Source organism: Natator depressus, chromosome 1 (assembly GCF_965152275.1).
Source record: "Natator depressus isolate rNatDep1 chromosome 1, rNatDep2.hap1, whole genome shotgun sequence".
Lineage (NCBI taxonomy): Eukaryota > Metazoa > Chordata > Testudines > Cheloniidae > Natator > Natator depressus.
Window position 1 is genome coordinate 5960127 of NC_134234.1, and position 17983 is coordinate 5978109.

The 17983-nt window shown below is 44.9% G+C and overlaps 1 protein-coding gene across 1 annotated transcript; it reads right to left on the minus strand.

The window, feature by feature from the left end:
• Nucleotides 1–5501: 5501 nt before the first annotated feature.
• Nucleotides 5502–6527, minus strand: LOC141981037 (olfactory receptor 52D1-like). Its single transcript, XM_074942851.1, has one exon. The coding sequence runs from the start codon at nt 6525–6527 to the stop codon at nt 5502–5504; it is 1026 nt and encodes a 341-aa protein (XP_074798952.1).
• Nucleotides 6528–17983: the final 11456 nt, after the last annotated feature.

Here is a 17983-nt window from a genome sequence, read left to right on the forward strand (position 1 = left end):
ACAACAAAAAAAACCCTTCAAAACAGACTCCAATGAGAGACTGCTGAATTGGAATTAATTTGCAAACTGGATACAATTAACTTAGGCTTGAATAGAGACTCAGAATGGATGGGTCATTACACAAAGTAAAACTATTTCCCAAATGTTTATTTCCCCCACCCCCGCCCACTGTTCCTCAGATGTTCTTGTTAACTGCTGGAAATGGCCCACCTTGATTATCACTACAGAAAGTTTTCACCCCCCTCCCCCCACCCTGCTCTCCTGCTGGTAATAGCTCATCTTAAGTGATCACTCTCCTTAGAGGTTTTTTTTTTTCCTTCATGTTCTGTGTGTATATAAATTTCCTCACTGTATTTTCCACTAAATGCATCCAATGAAGTGAGCTGTAGCTAACAAAAGCTTATGCTCAAATAAACTGGTTAGTCTCTAAGGTGCCACAAGTACTCCTCTTCAATTTTCTTTCAGTCGCTGTTTAACACATTATAGTTGGTTTGAAGTTAATGCAGTGATCAGTGGGTCAGAGAAGTGTCCGGTGTGAAGAGAGTACCCCAGAGTGGGGACACCCTAGCCCCTGTCCTAAGTGACCACAATGAGACTGGGGGTTCAGCCTTCCAGGAATCTTTGACTTAGCCATATCGCCATTACAAGGACTCTTCCACACAGGAGAGTGGAAGGGGAGTCCTTGAGGTCAGGCAGGCCTCTGGGAAAAGGGAGTGGGAGTAGGGACTTGCACTCTTTCACTAGCCAGTTCCCTTGGGGTGACGCAAAAGCCAGGAAAGATCCCAACAATAGTTCCCCACTTACATTAGGGAACTGTTAGAAAATGATCAGTTGGATTTTAGTGACATATAAACAGATGTGTAATTCGTGAAATCTTTCAAGAATTGATAAAAGCCGGAATGTCTAACTTTGGGGAGAACATAAGAACATAAGAATGGCCGTACTGAGTCAGACCAAAGGTCCATCCAGCCCAGTATCCTGTCTACTGACAGTGGCCAATGCCAGGTGCAACGGAGTGTGTGAACCTAACAGGTAATGATCAAGTGATCTCTCTTCTGCCATCCATCTCCAGTCTGACAAACAAAGACTAGGGACACCATTCCTTACCCATCCTGGCTAATAGCCATTAATGGACTTAACCTCCATCAATTTATCCAGTTCTCTTTTAAACCCTGTTACAGTCCTAGCCTTCACAACCTCCTCCGACAAGGAGTTCCACAGGTTGACTGTGTGCTGAGTGAAGAAAAACTTCCTTTTCTTGGTTTTAAACCTGTTGCCCATTCATTTCATTTGGTGGACCCTAGTTTTTATATTATGGGAACAAGTAAATAACTTTTCCTTATTCACTGTCTCCACACCACTCATGATTTTATATACCTCTATCATATCCCCCCTTAGTCTCATAGATTCATAGATATTAAGGTCAGAAGGGACCATTATGATCATCTAGTTTGACCTCCTGCACAATGCAGGCCACAGAATCTCACCCACCCACTCCTGCAATAAACCTCTCACCTATGTCTGAGCTATTGAAGTCCTCAAATCATGGATTAAAGACTTCAAGTGCAGAGAATCCTCCAGCAAGTGACCCGTGCCCCATGCTACAGAGGAAGGCGAAAAACCCCCAGGGCCTCTTCCAATCTGCCCTGGAGGAAAATTCCTTCCCGACCCTAAATATGGTGATCAGCTGAACCCAGAGCATGTGGGCAAGATTCACCAACCAGATACCCAGGAAAGAATTCTCTGTAGTAACTCAGATCCCACCCCATCTAACATCCCATCACAGGCCATTGGGCCTATTTACCAAAGATCAATTAATTGCCAAAATCATGTTATTGCAACATACCATCTCCTCCATAAACTTATCGAGCTTAATCTTGAAGCCAGATAGGTCTTTTGCCCCCACTGCTTCCCTTGGAAGGCTATTCCAGAACTTCACTCCTCTGATCGTTAGAAACCTTCGTCCAATTTCAAGTCTAAACTTCTCCTCTTTTCCAACCTGAAAAGTCCTAGCCTCTTTAATCTCTTCTCATATGGGAGCTGTTCCAAACCCCTAATCACTTTAGTTGCCCTTCTCTGAACCTTTTCTAATGCTAGTATATCCTTTTTGAGATGAGGAGACCACATCTGTAGGCAGTATTGAAGATGTGGGCGCACCATGGATTTATATAAAGGCAATAAAATATTCTCCGTCTTATTCTCTCTCCCTTTTTTAATGATTCCTAACATCCTCTTAGCTGATGTTATGAAGATGGCTCAGTTTTGGGAATCTCTCTAACGTCCTCAGCCATGAAGACTGAAGCAAAGAATTCATTTAGTTTCTCCATAATGACTTTATCATCTTTAAGTGCTCCTTTTGTATCTCAATTGTCCAGGGGTCCCACTGGTTGTTTAAGAGGCTTCCTGTTTCTGATGTACTTAAAAACATTTTGTACTTAACTTTTAAGTTTTTGGCTAGCTGTTCTGCAACTCCTTTTTGGCTTTTCTTATTACATTTTTACACTTAATTTGGCAGTGTTTACGGTCCTTTCTATATACCTCACTAGGATTTGACTTCCACTTTTTAAAAGGTGCCTTTTCATATCTCACTGTTTGTTTTACATGGTTCTTAAGCTCTTTTTTAGTTCTTTTACTGTGTTTTTTCATTGGGGTAATTTAATTGCGGAAGTCTTGTTTACTCCTTCACATTACACAGGAACCAGGGATGACTGAAGGAAATTAATAGGCTGCAGGCTAAGATATTCAGGGATTCAACCCCATGATCTGGGAATCCCTGGCATCTGATTGCCTATGCTTGGACTGGAGAACAGGAGATGGATCCCTCAAGAACAGCCTGTTCTGTTCTTTCAGTGTGAAGACTGGTATTGGTCACTGTCAGAAGACAGGATACTGGACTAGATGGACCATTGGTCTGACCAGCATGGCTGTTTTTATGTTCTTATCTTAGTCTTCATTTTCTTCTCTGGGTGGTGCTCCTTGTAGTTGATGGGACCCACATGCCTCACTACATCAAACAGTCCCTGCCAATGAACCAATCATCTGAAGAGCAAGCTTGGTTGTAACCATAACACTCAATCACCCAGGCGGAACACTCACAGCTGGACCCCTTTGTTATCAGCCTTCTCTTGTACCTGCTGTGCATTTAGCAAAATTCTTCGAGCAAACACTCAAAGTCTCAAGGCAATTTCTTAATTGAAGAATTTATTGGTCTATGTTCATTACCTGAGGACTTCTGAGACAGCAGTTCAAAGGGCGAAAACTTGAAGCCTTGAGGCACCTCCCTGATTGGGTAAAGGAGGTTGGGGAGGAGTTGATCGTAATGTTTGGAATCTGAGGTTACAGAATTCGTTAATGTCTCCAGAACAGTTCCTTGAAATCACTCTTCCAACCCATCGGTTTGGAGATGGTAGATCAACATTCTTAATGTCTTTACCCTCAGTAGTCCTTGATCTTTAAGGATTTATTGGGGTATTACCACCCAGAAAAGGACTTTCATAAGGTAATTCACTCATTTTGCTCATACCCAGGGTGATGGGATTATGCCGAGAGGGAAATAAACCTCTCCGGGTGCCTTTGTCAAACCATGCCTGTGGTCTTTCTTTCTGAATAAGATCAAGGACTGCTGAATTAGTAGGTTGCCTCACCTGCCAATGCTGATAATATTGGAGCTCCAAGGAGAGAAGCACTGAACAGTGTTACAGAGGCAACAACATTCCAGGTCTTAACAATTCCGGATGACACTCTGAGTCCAGGGATGAGCAATTCTACTGTCTGGGGCAAGTCAGTGATCGTTTTGCCTCCTGCACAAAGTATTGCCCCTGTCTCAGTCACTAGGGTTCCACCACTTCCCCATCACCACAGAGAGTTGTTCATAGAGATGGCTAAGGATAAGATTAAGTCTATAGAAGTCACGGATTCCATGACTTTCGAAGACTCTGTGACATTTACCACTTCAGCCCTGGGGCAGCGGGTGGAGGCTCCTGAGCTCTCCGTTGCCATGTGTAGCCAAGGAACCAGCAGCTTTCAGCCACCTCGGGCAGCGGGGGTATGTGGCACTCCAAGTTGCTCTTGGCTGTGTGGGGACCCAGATCTCTAAGCTTCCACTGGCAGTGGGAGCCGTGGAGTTCTCTCACATGGGCTGCAGCAGGGGCTCCCGACCTCTGAGGTGCTGGGGCTGCAGTGGGGGCCACAGTACTGTTATCTGCAGTGGCAGTAGGTGCTGGACCCTCACCCGTCCTGAAGTGTGGCTCAGGCTCTCATACTCCTGATCAGGCTTTAACCTTTCCCATTTCAGTCTCCCCCCACCCCCAGACCCTCGTGACCTGTTGGTGACTTTTACTAAAACTATCTGTGACAAAAAACCTTAGGCATGACAATTCAACTGGTCTGCCCATCTTCCTGAAAATAATTGTGTTGTGGACCAGGATATCCACTCCCCGGGTGAATGCATTCTGGATGCTGTCGAGGGCTGTGGTCATTGCAGGCCCATGGACCTGGCTTGAAGTGTCCTCCACAGCAACATATTTGTCCTCCCCTATTCCTACCAACTCTGTCAGTGCTAGTCATCCTCCCACCGGGCTGTCAGCCTCCATCTTCTCAGTTAGCTGTTTCCCCAATTTCTTTATTACTTCATCAAAGTGATTCCTGTCCCTCACCAATATGACCAGAAAGGCAGATATTGGAATAATTTCCCAAGTAAGTTTATTAAGGTTTTGCACAACTAAGTTTCCACACCAGATTTCCGTTATTAGTCCAAAGGGAGCGTGGTGTTGATTACATCCAAAATACAATTATAAGCAAGTACAGACTTTGTGTTATATCCTAGCAACAATATAGTTATATGTTTAAGCAGGGTCTCAATAACAATGAGGACTCTGGTGGAACCTTATGGACTAACAGATTTATTTGGGCATAAGCTTTTGTGGGAAAAAACCTACTTCAATGAAAGCTTATGCTTAAAGCTTATAACTTAAAGCTTCAGACAGCTCTGTAAGAAAGATAATCTTACAGGCAGTCCGATTCAAAACATAGAGAATCCCTCTAGGCAAAACCTTAAGTTACAAAAAGATAGAAAAAACAGGAATACACATGTCCTCCAGCACAGCGAATTTCCAAGCCAAAACAAAGAAATCCGAACGCATTTTCTAGCTAGATTTCTTACTAACTGTACAGGAGCTGAAGGGCTTACATCCTTGATGTGTTCCCAGCAACGGTATCACACAGACAGAAAAAAGCTTCCCCCCCCCCTCCAGATTTGAAAATACCTTGTCCCTCATTGGTCATTTTGGGTCAGGTGCCAGCCAGGTTACCTTAGCTTCTTAACCCTTTACTGGTGAAAGGATTTTCCCTCTGCCAGGAGGTACAACTCGTAAGAACTGCATAGTCAAGGAAGGCTGGCTTTTTTACAGGTTGTTTGAGCATACTCTTCCTCCATGCCAGGGGTAACTGGGGAACCATGGCGCTCACAGAACATCTGGTCTTCCTCCCAAACTGCATCCCACTTAGTGCTGGTTCACATACTCTCTGACAATTTGACAGTTCCCTGGTGGACACTGCAGGCCTGAGGAGATATCGTCTCTTGTGTCTGCAGAACTTCTGCAGGTGTATTTGACTACTTTGTCACGAAGCTCTTTGGTTTTGACCCCATAAATGATAGGGTTGAGCATGGGAGGGATGAGGAGATAGAGGTCAGCTAAGATGATATGAACATAGGGTGCAATGCCTTGACCAAAGTGGTGTGTAAGAATGGAGAAGAAGGTAGGGGTATAATATGTCAGCATCGCACAGATGTGGGCTGTGCAAGTGTTGAGGGCTTTCTGGTGGGCTTTCTGGGAGGAGATTCTGAGGACGGCCCTGATGATCAGACCATACGACATGGCAATGAGAGTCAGGTCAAACCCATTGATTACAAACATTAGCACAAAACCATATATCTTGCTGACTGTGAAGTCCCCACACACCATCTTCTCCAGAGCTATGTGCTCGCATTGTGTGTGGGGGATAATGCGGTTGGCACAGAATGTCTGCTGACTCAGGAGAAGGGGCAGGGGCAGAATGAAGAGAACAGCTCTTATCAAACCTGCAAGCCCTAGCTTAGCTATTTGTGCATTGCTGAGGATGGTGGCATATCTCAGAGGGTTACATATGGCAACGTAGCGATCAAAGGCCATTGTCACGAGGGTGGATGAGTGCATCACAGAAATCGTGTGGAGGAAGAACATCTGGGTGAGGCAGCCAGCCACAGTAATGCCTTTCAAATTGAACCAAAATATGCCCAGTGCATTTGGCACAACAAAGGTAGGTGTGGCAATGTCTGTAAGTGCCAGCATGCAGAGCAGCAGGTACATCGGCTTCTGCAGAGTCTGCTCCTTACCTACAACAGACAGAAGCGTGACATTTCCCAACAGACTGATAATGTAGAATGTAAAGAACGGGATGGAAATCCAGATGTGGGCAGCCTCCAGGCCAGGGATGCCCGTTAGGATGAAAGTTGAAGCGTCAGAGTGGGTGAAGTTGAAAGGTGCCATGACGCGGTTGATTCATCGATACGACTCAAATGCTCAAGGTGCCTGTAAAGGGAGAAAAGCACAGCAAGGGGGTTATTATTTGTAACAAATAATGTGGTAAATATGTTATAGTTATGAACATTCTCGGAGTCTTCTTGAGTGAGGAGTGAAGAACCGAAGATGTCACTCCCTGCTTTCCATAGATTTAGAATATGGAGGGAACCGTTTGTTTCAAAACTTGGTTTCCAAACTAGTTTGTGGGAAAATTACAGACTCCCCAAAATGGAGTCCAGAGTTATGTGGCCTGGTCACATGGCCTTGTAGAGTCATAGCATCCACTACGTATAATCTGTCTGAAGCATTCTCAGGGAGGCTCACCAGGTGGGAGACAACTTTCTCTGAAGGCCTTTTGTTTCTGCCAATGTCTCATTGCCCTGAATAGGCTGCTCCCAACCAGCTATCTAGACAGACACCAAGTTCCCTAGTGGGCGTTACTCACTTGTAACTACATTTGAAACACAGAGAAGTCGTCAATATTCAGAACTTCTGACAAAAATCATCAATACATACAAATAGGATAACCATATTCAGAAAGTCATAACTTTTCCAAAGACATCTTACATGTCCCATCTTGCATAAACTGTATCATAATTATGCTATAATCGTATAATCATATCATAATATCACAGTGAACAACATGGGGTACATTGTTACAAAAATATCAAATGTTATTTCTGCCAGTGAAATGCCTGAAGTTACACAACAACAACAACTGGAAACAAAACTGAGTAAAACTCGTGACACCCAGATTGTAGTTCTGTGGCTTGCAAGGGCAAAGAAACCCTGAAACTCCCCAAATGCGCACTGTACCAAGAAGGTCCCAAAGCTGGCCTTGGACCAACAATCACAAAGAAAAAAGTAATTTCAGCAGCACTGCCCACCTGTCCACCTACATGATGCTCTGAGACCCTATGACCTTCCCCTCTGGTGTTATCTAGCCTCGTGATCTGTTAGGGCACCCCAGTCCTTGACTCTGGGAGCCAGCCTTAACCTGCTCAGCTGTAAGAACCCCCACTCCTGGGCTGTTCAGGCATAGTCTCTGGCATGTAAGCTGTTCTTTGGATTATGCAACCGAATGACACTAGCCAATATCTCCTTTCCCAGACACAACCTTACTCTTGCAGTGTGCAGGTGTGCCCGCAGGACACTGCTAGCTTATATGAGTTTGTCAGTTTAAGAAAGAAATGGAGATGCCCCAGGCTTGTTATCCCAAGGGGAGTCTCTTACACGCTTCAAACCAAACACACTGCTTCAGGTAGAACAACCAACAAATGTATTAACTACAAAGATAGAATTTAAGTGATATTCAGTGATAGGCAAAAAGTCAGAGTGGTTACCAAAAGAAAATGTAAGCACACAGTCTAAACTTTCAATCCTATTAGACTGGGCAACATCTAGATTAAGGATTTTTCTCACCCCACTGGATACTGCAGTCCTTAATATACAAGTTAGTTGCTTAAACCTTGGCCAATCTCCCCTGTTGGAGTCTTGCCTTCTTCTCAGTGTCCCAGTTGCTTCCAGTGAAGGTGGGGGCAGGAGAAGGGCTCAGTATGTGTTGTTAGGGGACCCAGAGGGATGGGGGGTGGCTGAGGAGCCCACCCTCCTTGGTATATGGGTAGTGGAAGAAGGTCCCTGCCCATGGGGACTGAATGCCTTCCAGGGAAAGGAGGCACTTCAGTCCCCTTGTGAGAGGTTTGAAGTAAGGGCAGCATTATGGGAAGCTGCCAGGAATCTTTCAAGTTTGCTGCTGCTGCAGCAAGGGCAGCTGAAGGGTTGTAAATTAGTTAGGGGGAGTGAAAGATGATTTGGCACAACAGGGTTTAAAGTCAAAAGCAGAGTTAACAGATCACCTTTAGAGACTGGACCTGGGACTTGGTCCTGGGGAAGTGGAGAGAAAGAAGGGGAAGAAAAAAAGAGTTTCAAAGTGCAACCTGCCTTTCCACACACTTTTGTTTTTCTGAAGTTTTAATGGAGGGTACTTCAGATACCTATGTGAGATGTTTTTGGTGATTTTGGACAAAGTATGAAGGAGGTCTGCTGTATTCCACTGGAATTTTTGGAGTAAGAGATCCATGGGCATCCATAGAGACAAATGTTTTACTGGCTCTTTGAACAGTCTCAAGGTAAAGACAACACAGGTTAAGGCAGCTGTGTGGCAATAATTGTACTTGGTGGCTAAGTTCTTACAGACAAATTGCACTACCTTAAAGAACTAAATGTAGGAGTAAGTGATTTAAAGAAGTGAGTGAAAAGTTACAAATAGCTTTTGCAAAATTTGATCATACAGGGTTTGCAGGAAAGTAAACATTTGGGAGTTGTGGAAATGGTGAAAGGTAACTGTTGTGGTGTTACAAGAGGGAAATTTTTGTTTAATGATCAAACCCAGTTATATCACTGTAACTGTATGTGCAACTCTGTGCAGTCGCATTGGATGGAAGCTTGGTAATTAAATTACCCAAGGGGGGGTCAGGTAGAGTGGCTACTCCCACCACTACGCTTCTGTCCCCAGAAGCCTTTACAGCTATTCTGAGGGAAAATAGGCCCTTTTCCCACAGAAATGGTCTATAAGGGACTGCTGCAGGCAGCAGGCAGAGAGAGAATCTGATCAAAATTATTTGACTTGGGTAATGTAATCAAAATCGCGAAAGGATGTAAGGGGTTTCTATTGGAACTTAACTTGGCTGCCCCTGGTTGTGTCTAGTTGTACAAGATGGAAGTGCAATCGAGGTAGAGTTGTGTAGGGGAGTGATCACAGTGCAGGGGATGTTGGGCAGAGGAGAATTTTGTGTGCGCGCACAGGTAGAAGAGAAGGAAAAGGGGAGGAATGATGGGAACACTGAGCCTTGGGTGGCTCTGGGGGATCAGATTGTTGCTTTGGTGGGTGTGCATGAAAACTCTGTGGGCATGGGATGCAGTTACACCTTGTGTAAAATTAATATGGCTAATATAATGTTATGGAGGTTAAACTATATGGAAGGAATGTGCATTTTCCCAGGACATGTGCAATATATGTTGGAGAAGGGGTAAAAGAAATGCAAACAAAACATGGTACTTAATTAGAATCCCATTAGGGCTCCAAAAGGGGCCACAATAGGTTGTGCTTTCTTTTTCAGATCTCTGTGTGTTTTGGAGCAGGAGATGAAAGTGGAAAGAAATCAGAACTCTAGTGGAAGTGGAATGTTTCCCTTTTAAGACAGTCTGAGTTGCTTACAGCTTTGGATCCAGAAGCAAGCTAGTAAGCCTCTGTGTAAATGCAAATTACCTAGCCGATGAGGACAAAGGAACTGCAAATAATGAATACATCTGGTCAGCAAACAAGTTACTAGGAGACTCAGATTATGGCCCTCCAGGAAAGGGAGGTGAAAAAACAAGTCAAACCTGAAAATCAGGGGACAGGTTAACCTGAAGGGATGGGTGGGTGTGTGGGTGGTGGGGGAAATGGGAACAGGAAATGGGAGTAAGGAAACCCGGAATCATGTTTTGCTAAAGGGGGAAATGGGAACAGGGAATGGGGATGGGGAAATTGGAATCATGTTTGGCTAAGGGCAGGAATGGGAACAGGGACACAGGTGTAAGACACTGTGGTGTCAGAGCTGGGAAGGGGGAAACTAAGGAAGGAAACTGGAATCATGCTTGCTGGAATTTCACCCCAATAAACAGGGAATTGTTCGCACCTTGGACTTCGGGTATTGTTGCTCTCTGTTCATGCAAGAAGGACCAGGAAAGTAAGTGGGTGAAGGAATAAGCCCCCTAATATGTGTCCACTCTGTCTGTTTTATACTCTCAGTCCATGTGCTTGGGGGGCACAAGTCCAGGCATGTCTGGGGGGCATTGCTGAGTCTCTCCAAGCAAGGTTGAGCAATTCCCTTTGTGGGGCCTCGTGCACGTGAGTCATTGCATTGGAGCTCCCTTGCTGGACAAGGGCCCTTGATGGGTTGTTTGACACCCTGCCCCGCTATTGGTCACTTTCCTTGTTGTTGCCTCTGGAGAGCTAATATCTGACTTATTCCCCAACTTACAGCATGTTTTAGTGACCGCCATACAACACCATTCTCCTAACTCCATGTACATTAATGATACACATGTATGGACAGAGACATGACTTTCAGCAGATCATAACCTTTCCCCTGAGACCTTACAAGGCATGCGTCATATGTAAAATCATGTTTATATGAAAATGAGGACTATGGCGGTTACACTACGCTCCCCGATGATAGAGAATGTCTCACCTCCCCCCTTAGATTGCTACAAGAGGGTTAGTCACCTACTAGCTCAAAGGCAGGGTGTGTTATAGTTCTCTTGGCACCCAGCCTTCAAGGCCCTGAGGTGGTGTGCCTCAGTTTCCCCATTCAGACACTGCAAACCAGGTTTCTCTGCTGTGATCAGATTTAAATCTGTTTGCAGCTATTAACTATGAATTAGACTTACCATAAGCTTGAACATCAGTCATAAAATTCTTATCCCAAAACTTGACATTCATACCTTTTTTTTTTTTATCATAGATGGGTGTTTACAAGTATCTTTACGCTACCATGCCCTCTGTTCAGATATTGTAGTGTGAGATTAGTTTGTTCATTACCCATGGAGTCCTTTGACTCTCTCCCAAGTAAGCAGTCAATGGCTTGACTTTCTCTCCAGTGTTCCCTTATGTGTGGGCTCTTAATTTACTCGTGTTTCTGGAATTTTGGTGCCTCAGGGTCTGGCAAGATCGTTTTTCAGGGGGATCCTGCACATTGGCTGGCCCTTTCCCCCTTTCCCTAGAGAACAGTGATCTGAGCTCTATGGGCTAGGTGTGTTTACCGTTTGATAAGACGCACCTTGTTCCCAGCAGCTTTCCCATGACACTTTCTGTGTCTCACCAGCATGGGGGAAGACACGCCCTTCTCTGTCAGTTGGGCCATTTGTATTCTCACAAACTACCACCTGGCAAATTCCTGGTCTCAATTCCTCCATTATCACAGGTGTTGGAGCTGCATCTAGATGTAAAGAAACACAGGTATTTTCCAAAAGAACATATCAGAGATAGGTTTCAGAGTAACAGCTGTGTTAGTCTGTATTCGCAAAAAGAAAAGGAGTCCTTGTGGCACCTTAGAGACTAACCAATTTATTTGAGCATAAGCTTTCGTGAGCTACAGCTGTAGCTCACGAAAGCTTATGCTCAAATAAATTGGTTAGTCTCTAAGGTGCCACAAGTATCAGAGATAGCGTCCTGAAAAACTGGGACCTGGATTAGGGTAACCTCTGCCACCCCTTTCTCTGTCCCTTAGAAGTCAGCTGTGGGACTGCTCCCCTCCAGGAAGCCAGTTACACAGTTCCCTCTCAAAACCTGGGTCACCGGCTGTCAGGGTTCCCTCCCTACTCTGAGCTCTGGGGTACAGATGTGGGGTCCCGCATGAAATACCCCCAAGCTTATTTCTACCAGCATAAGTGAAAACTTCCCAAGGCACAAATTGTTTCCTTGTCCTTGGACAGTATTGCTGCCACAACCAAGTGATTTAAACAAAAATCCAGGAAAAAGGGCCACTTGGAGTCCTTCTTCCAAAATATTGAATATATTCAATATATCAAAATATTCCCCAGAAACCCCTTCACCCCCTTTCCTGGGAGGCTTGAGAAAAATATATTAAGCGATTGGTTACAAAGTGAGCACAGAGCAAACCCCTGGCTTTTTAGGACCCTGAAAATCAATCTGGTTCTTAAAAGAAGAACTTTGTTATTATTTTTTTTAAAAAAAGTAAAAGAATCACACCTGGAAAATCAGGATGGAAGGTAACTTTACAGAGTAAATAAAAAAAATAAAACACAGATGATTCCCGTCTGCGCTCAGCTTCAAAGTTACAAAAAACAAGAATAAAACTCCCTCTTAGCAGATGGAAAATTCACAATCTAAAACAAAAGATAACAAAGGCATTTCCCTGCCTTTACTTACAATTTCTGTAATTGTAATGTATCATTTCAGGTATCTTTTCAGGAGATGATTTACCAGCTTGGTCTCTGTCTCTCTCTGTGCCCAGAGAGGAAACACACAAAGAGAGCACAGACAAAAACTCTTCCCCCCACCCCAGATTTGAAAGTATCTTCTTTCCTTATTGGTCCAGTTGGCCAGGTGTCAACCAGGTTATCGAAAGTTCTTAACCCCTTACAGGTAAAGGGACTCTGTACCTCTGGACAGGAGGGATTTTATGTTACCGCATACATCAAGGTTGTTACGCTTCCCTTTATATTTATGACACAGGCTGAGTACCTGCGTTCACAGATGCTGATGCAGCCTTCCTTCTAGTGTCCTCGGCATTACGCCCCAAGTGACGAGTGGGGAGACATTCCTCTACCCCCACTATTCCTTCCCCTAATTCCTCCTCTGGGCCCCCTCCTAAGACACATTTCTGTGTGCTCCATAGGAAGTGATCTTTCTTTTGTTCAGCTGCAAAACTCTGCCAGTTAACAGCTGGGACAGTTTCCTTACTCACTGACAACATCTCCCCTGCCTCTGTGCCTGAGGGCATGTTGCCTAGTCTCAGCCTCCTCCCATACTTGGAAGCACCCTGCTTCCCTGTCTTACCGAGTGACAGGAATCCTCACTCACCTCAGTGGTTTCTGAGATTCCCTGCCCCTTCTCTAGGCTCTCCTCTGGGACACATTTCTCTATGCTCTCTAGAGTTTGTCTCTGGTTCAGCTGTGACCTGCTGGAAGATAACAGCCTGGACAGTTCTCTCCCTGACAGGTATTACACCCCTATCCCTTCCTGTTGCGATGTTACCTCCAGCTTGAGTGCAGGAGTTGGTCTCAACCACCCTCCCGCCTGGAAGCATGTGGCTTCCCGCTGCTGCAGAAGAATCAAAGAGACTCTCTCCCATTCTCTCAGCAGTTCCTGAGACCTTAATCTTTCCCTCGGGTCCCAGAATAAAACTCCCTCCTGCGGCAGGCAAATACTTTAAGCTGAGCTGCACAGAAAGAACATGACCAAGGAGCAGGTCGACGAAGAGGTGTTCCATTACTCCACAGTCCAAACACTTTCCAGACCTTCCCACACCACAAGGATTTTACCTAGTGGTATGAGGAATCTGCTTTTGCCCACCCTCACAATCTCGGCCATTTGGCCAGGTCGCATACTGGCCTTTGAGGCCACACTCTGCTTCATCAGAGAGATCCGGGCCCCTGTATCCCTCTGCCCCAAGTACTTCCTGTCATCCGTTTGGAGAGCGTTAACATGCTCCATGTCTGGTTCTGCAGAGGCTAATCTCACAAAACCAATATGATTTTTTTTTTGTTGCTTGGGGAGTTTCTGTGGTGAGGACAGCAGAACTAACCTGAGCTATTGGTTGCCTGCTTCCTCCTAGCACAGGGCATTTATTCCTCAGGTGATCAGTGGAATTACACTGATCGCATCTTTTGAGCTCTTCTGCTTTTAGAGGAGATTTGGGATGGGGGTTAGAGGAATGTTTTTGGGTCAGAGAATGTTTAGGCTCCCAACCCCGTACTGTCTTCCCAAGGGCAAAATGGGATCCTCCCTTCCCACCAGTTGTAAACCCCTCTTTCTGTGACCTGCCCTCAATAGACACCTGAGTCTAATCAAAGCCATCAGCTAAAAAAGCCATCTCAGCCACAGACTTTACATCTTTGTCCCACAGACACTGCTTTACTTCAGCCGTATATGCGCTTCGGAAATGCTCTTGAGCGAAAAGTCCAAGCATTCCTTCAGAACTTGCCACCTCTTTACCCCTCACCCATTTTCCCCCAAAAATCTTTCACGTTCTTTACATATTCCCCATTACTCATACCAATATCCCTCTTAAGATTCCTAAATTTAACTCTATATGTTTCAGGGTTAATCTGAAAACTTCGCAAAACAGTATCTTTAAATTTACAGTAGTCTCTAAAGCATCTTCGTTAATCATTCCATTGAATACATTTGGACCTTTGCCAGTGAATTTTGCAATCAGGGTAGGAGCTCTCTTACCAGCAGGGATTTCATGTATCACACACAGCCTGTCGAAGGCAGTCAGATATTCAGCAATATCGTCCTCCTGACTGTCTACAGGACATGAGTGTTCCCATTTGTGGATTTTTGGAGTGATGGGAGTCACTTGGCTCAGGGGCCCCTGGTTCTGCTTCTTTATCAAGTCCAGTTGGTGTTTTCACTTGCTCTCTCTCTCTTTCTTCCTGCCCTCTCTCTCTCTCTCACTCTTTTTCTTCCATAGCCCTTTGGTGTGCAACCTTCTCTTCTTTGAGCCTCATTGCTGCCTGCCATGTTTGAAACTTGCCGTAGTTTCCCTTCTCTGCTGCTTCCAGTTTTGCCAGCTCTAGTTTTGTAGCTCCAGCGTTGGTAGTCATTTTTCTGCTTTCTTGTGCTTAATTCCCTCATTGAAATTAAACAAACAGAAAATGACAAAACAGTGCCTCCTCCTGACTGTCCTTAGCCACTGCACGTTCTCACAGGACAAAGGATGGTCCAGACGGGGACGGTGTCAGAGAAAATCTGCTACAGTATGATCTGTTAGAGAGCTTATTCCTTCACTCTCCCACTTCCCTGCTCCTTCTCGCATGAACAGAGCAACAATACCCGAAATCCGAAGGTGCAAACAATTAGTTGTTTATTGGGGTGAACTTCCAGCAAGCTTAAATACAAGTTCCTTTTTCCTTATTTTCAAATCCCAACTAACTTCCTGTTTGCCCCAAATTTATATAGTAATATTCTTAGCTATACCTTAACCAATCATTCTACTGAAATGTAACTAAACAATCCTAACATATTGTAACATGATTAGCTAACCAATTATATCCCACCACCTTAATTAGTTTACACCCAGCAAAATAAAATATACAGCAGACAGAAACAATCACAGAACCAGACAGAGACCATGCCAATAAACAATAGCAAAGTGGGAACTATAATGACAAAATACAGAAGTGAGGATTTCACAACTACATCTATAAAGACATAAGAGTTTCCCAGCTGTGTCTATTGATAAGTGAGTTCTTACCAGACAGAAAACTATCAACCTCAATTTCCTTTTACATCTTCTAGGCACTTCCCTTTCTCTGGAGGTGATAGGCACTCTCAGGACAGGATTGTATCCTAACAGCCCAATAACACCTTCTTTCAATGTGACTATTTTGGAATGTGAGGATGTGACTGGTCGCTTCCCAGCTTATGGCTGCCTCTGCTGCTTAGCCAAAGGTCTTAGCCTAAAAACAGGGCCTCGGACTGTCTCAGTAGGAGAAGGACCTTACACTGGCTGACAGTGATTTTGATTCTTTTTCTACCTCTAACTAGCCAAGTGATAAGAATACACCTAAATTCTTAAAGTACAGGCCTTTGCAGAGAGGCCTGAATATCTATATCCTAACATGATCCACTTTACATTCCAGGCTGAGACACCTCCCGGATGCAGGAGGCCTCATGACACCTCTTTGGGCTGTGCATTGGGGAGGACGTCCATTCCCCATTTTCCATAATTTCAGGACTCCAAGTCACTCTGATCTGGATACTGCATGTCCTGCTGTCCCATCCCCAGGCCCCCACACACTGTATGTTTCTGGACCTCCCCCGGGGACATTTGCACCACCACCTCTAAGCCAGAAACGTGCTTAATTTTACTGACTTTTGTGTTTCTCATCCTCTCCAGAAACAGAGATGCGGGGGCTCAGAGAGAGCAGACCCTTCTCCCCCCTTGAAAAAAAATGTTATCCTAATTGTTTTGAAGGTTTAAGCCTGTGAGTTTGAGATATCAGCAACTTTCCTGTAAGTTCTTCTTGGGTCCTAAGAAGCTCACGCGTCCTTAGAGGCCACAGGAGAGCTCCACATGAAGTCACTGGAGACTCCGTGCCGATTTAATTCAGGGCATTTATTTAAGTCACTACATGTGGATTACGGAGGAACTCCTGGATCCGCTGGGAATTTGGCCTTTGATCTCAAAGGGGACCAGATTCACCCTGAGTGTTTAACTTTTGGCTCCTGGCAGTGAAAATCACGGCTTTGGGTCCTGCTGCAGAAAGTGCGATTCTGTTAGGGTGCTGAAAGAGTCTGAAGGGAAACCATCAATTCATGGGGTGTTCTGAGACTGGGAATGAAAGTTGGGAATTTCAAAACACAGGGGCCCTGATTTTGCTCTCAGAAAGGCCAGTGTCAATCTGGAGTGACCCAGTGAAGGCAGAATGAGAGAGCAGAATATTGCCAGTGTGTGGCCCATTCTTTTTGTGAACACCCTGGTTCACAGATACCCACTGCAGAGGCTTTGGCTGCATTTCCTAACAGGGCAGTTAGGTTGATGAATTGGAAAACTTGAGCGAACCAGAGGAAAAACCACACACCACAAAAAAAGGAAGTTACTGAGACAGAAGGACACAGTAAGAGACAAGGAACTAAATTTAAAACGCAATATTTGTCTAAACTCTTTCCAATACATTTGTAGTTCCAATTTGACCAGGTAAATCTCTTTGTGTTTCCAAGAGTACTAACCAATTTAAGTCACCCTGCTGGTGAATTCCCCCAGATGGTTCTTGATTTGAACCATGGAACCCTTCGTGAGCCCTCAGCACTAACCTTAATGCGGAAACAGGCAAGTCACCGCAATCCCGCTCAGTGGAGAAAGGAAATCTCCTTACGGCTACTGCAAGGCAGAGGCTTGAGAATCAGTGTGTGAATGTCACATGGCTGACACTTCACATGCTGCACAGCGACCTTTATGATCCCCCTGAACACTCCCCGTGAACTGTCAGGTTGGCCAGGACTCCAGTAGAATTCCCTGGACTCTGTGAGCAGCGGGAAAAGCAGAAAATAGACCCTAGAGATCTTCAGCCTGAGAGCCCCCCCGGGAGTGAAGAAATGATTTGCCAATAACAGGGGCTCAGATTCACAGAGCAAAATGCAGTTTGCAAACTGTTCAGTGCAGCAAATGATGATAGATTTCTTTCTTGTGTGTAGTGCAAGGCCACCTGCATTCTGTGGGAATGCTGCCACAAGATTGGGGCCAAAAACACATTTCACTTCATGGTAGCGTTGTACCTCTGCACACCGCCCATCCAGTTGTAATAGCCATTCCATTCGCCTCTGAAAAATCACTGCCACCCCGTCGCAGCCAAATTACATGATCCTGAATTGATGCAAGCTGAAATGTGTGTAAAAGGCTTTCTTCTCCCAGGATTCTGACATCAATGGTATTTGCCAGTGGCCCTTGGGAGGTGTTAACTTGTTTTATGTCTGACAGCTACCAACTGTTTTAATGGTTAATCTACTCTCTGCATCAGGGAGGCATCACATTTCACTTCTTTGTTGACCTTTCACAGATTGGTGCAGAAATGGGTTATGATATCCTGGGTCAGAGCTAGTCCAACAGGACTTCTCCACTGACTGCGTGATCCCTTCCTCTCTTCCCATCCTAAAATGACCCTGCTTCAGTGAGAACATGTTGGTACAG